The 1,768-nt window shown below is 50.2% G+C and overlaps 1 protein-coding gene across 1 annotated transcript in view; it reads right to left on the bottom strand.

Annotated features, from left to right (window-relative positions):
• Positions 1–1,768, bottom strand: part of DOCK2 (dedicator of cytokinesis 2) — a 157,717-nt gene that overhangs the window by 2,424 nt on the left and 153,525 nt on the right. The window contains exon 51 of the mRNA XM_008644215.2: positions 870–1,012. Coding sequence (XP_008642437.1) covers positions 870–1,012 — 143 coding nt within the window. The remainder of the gene's footprint in view (positions 1–869; positions 1,013–1,768) is intronic.

Here is a 1,768-nt window from a genome sequence, read left to right as displayed (position 1 = left end):
TCCCCCATCCCTGCATCCCTGTATCCCCGCATCCCCACATCCCCGCATCCCTGTATCCCTGCATCCCCACATCCCCGCATCCCTGCATCCCTGCATCCCTGCATCCCTGCATCCCCGCATCCCTGCATCCCCTCATCCCTGCATCCCTGTATCCCTGCATCCCCGCATCCCTGCATCCCCACATCCCTGCATCCCTACATCCCTGCATCCCCGCATCCCCACATACCTGCATCCCCTCATCCCTGCATCCCTGCATCCCTCCATCCCCTTCATCCCTCCATCCCTGCATCCCTGCATCCCTGCATCCCTCCATCCCCTTCATCCCTCCATCCCTGCATCCCTGCATCCCTCCATCCCCTTCATCCCTCCATCCCTGCATCCCTGCATCCCTCCATCCCTCCATCCCCTTCATCCCTCCATCCCTGCATCCCTCCATCCCTGCATCCCCGCATCCCTCCATCCCCGCATCCCCACATCCCTGCATCCCTCCATCCCTGCATCCCCGCATCCCTCCATCCCTGCATCCCTGCATCCCCACATCCCTCCATCCCTGCATCCCTCCATCCCTGCATCCCTGCATCCCCGCATCCCTCCATCCCTTCATTCCTTCATCCTTCCATCCCTCCATCCCTTCATTCCTTCACCTTTCCATCCCTCCATCCCTGCACCCTCCTGCTGGAAGCGCTGCCACAGCCAGCTTTGCTTCCACATTGAGCTTGCACCCCACTCTGTCTGACAAAAGCATAAAGGGAAAAAAAAGCAGAATCTGACTTACGAGCCTATTAATCTCAAAAATATTTAATTTTCACGGCATAGAATTTTTGAACATGTAGCACTTCCTTCCCCCCCCACAAACACACAGAACCTACCATTGTTTTAAATAACTGGTTCACTTTCTTTCTTTTGATGGTTTTCTTGTCACCATCTGAGGTGGTAGGAAACACTGGCTGGCTCAGCCTGTGTGACGCAATTGTTTCATCGGGTGCCACAGTGCTGACAGACAGAGTTAATCCTTAGAATGGAAACAATATTGGTTACACAAAGCAAAACCAAAAAAGGATGGCCAGAGTGTAAGACAAAACAGAACTCAAAATAATGAACTACTGCAATGACTAGGAAAAATTGAGACATTTTTAATCTAACTATAACCTTAGAATAAAAAATTAAATAATGGGGAAACAATAAACTTCAGTACATTGAAACTGAACAGGGAAAAAAAAGAACCAATCTGGCCAAAGAATTAAAAATAGATAATATGACAAAGAAGTGGGCCATGACAGTCTGTTGTGTTGTGCTAAACATCTGTCACAGGCATTTGGAAAGAGAGGGAGAGTGAGCAGGACAGGTGAAATGCAGGCTAAAAAATGGGATGTCCTATGGAACAAGGGATTAAAAGATACTGAAACTGTGTCTGTTTTCTCACTGTGCCCCAGCCTAGAGATGAGCTCCAACTTTAGTCACTTTTCCCTTCCCTTTAACACAACCACCCATCTGTCTGGGGGGCAAGTGTGTTATCTTGCTTCCCCTGCCTCCAATGGTGAGGGAATCTATGGGGTTCCTCTCTGGCTTCAAAAGCAGAAGGTGAAATCCTGTTATGGGGCAACTTCTGGGGATATTCATCCCCCAAAGCAAAGCACGGAGCATTTCTCCCTGTTTCACACACTGCCCTTGGCTGTGAGCCCTTGTTTCTGCTCGTGAGACCCTACAGAGCAGGGAAGCTGAATAAACCTTGCCTCTTTCTAGGCAGCAGGGATGCTCACACTGGACA

Source organism: Corvus brachyrhynchos, unplaced genomic scaffold, assembly GCF_000691975.1.
Source record: "Corvus brachyrhynchos isolate BGI_N302 unplaced genomic scaffold, ASM69197v1 scaffold262, whole genome shotgun sequence".
Classification (NCBI taxonomy): domain Eukaryota; kingdom Metazoa; phylum Chordata; class Aves; order Passeriformes; family Corvidae; genus Corvus; species Corvus brachyrhynchos.
The sequence above is the reverse complement of the archived record's forward strand: the minus strand, read 5'-3'. Positions and strand labels throughout refer to the sequence as shown.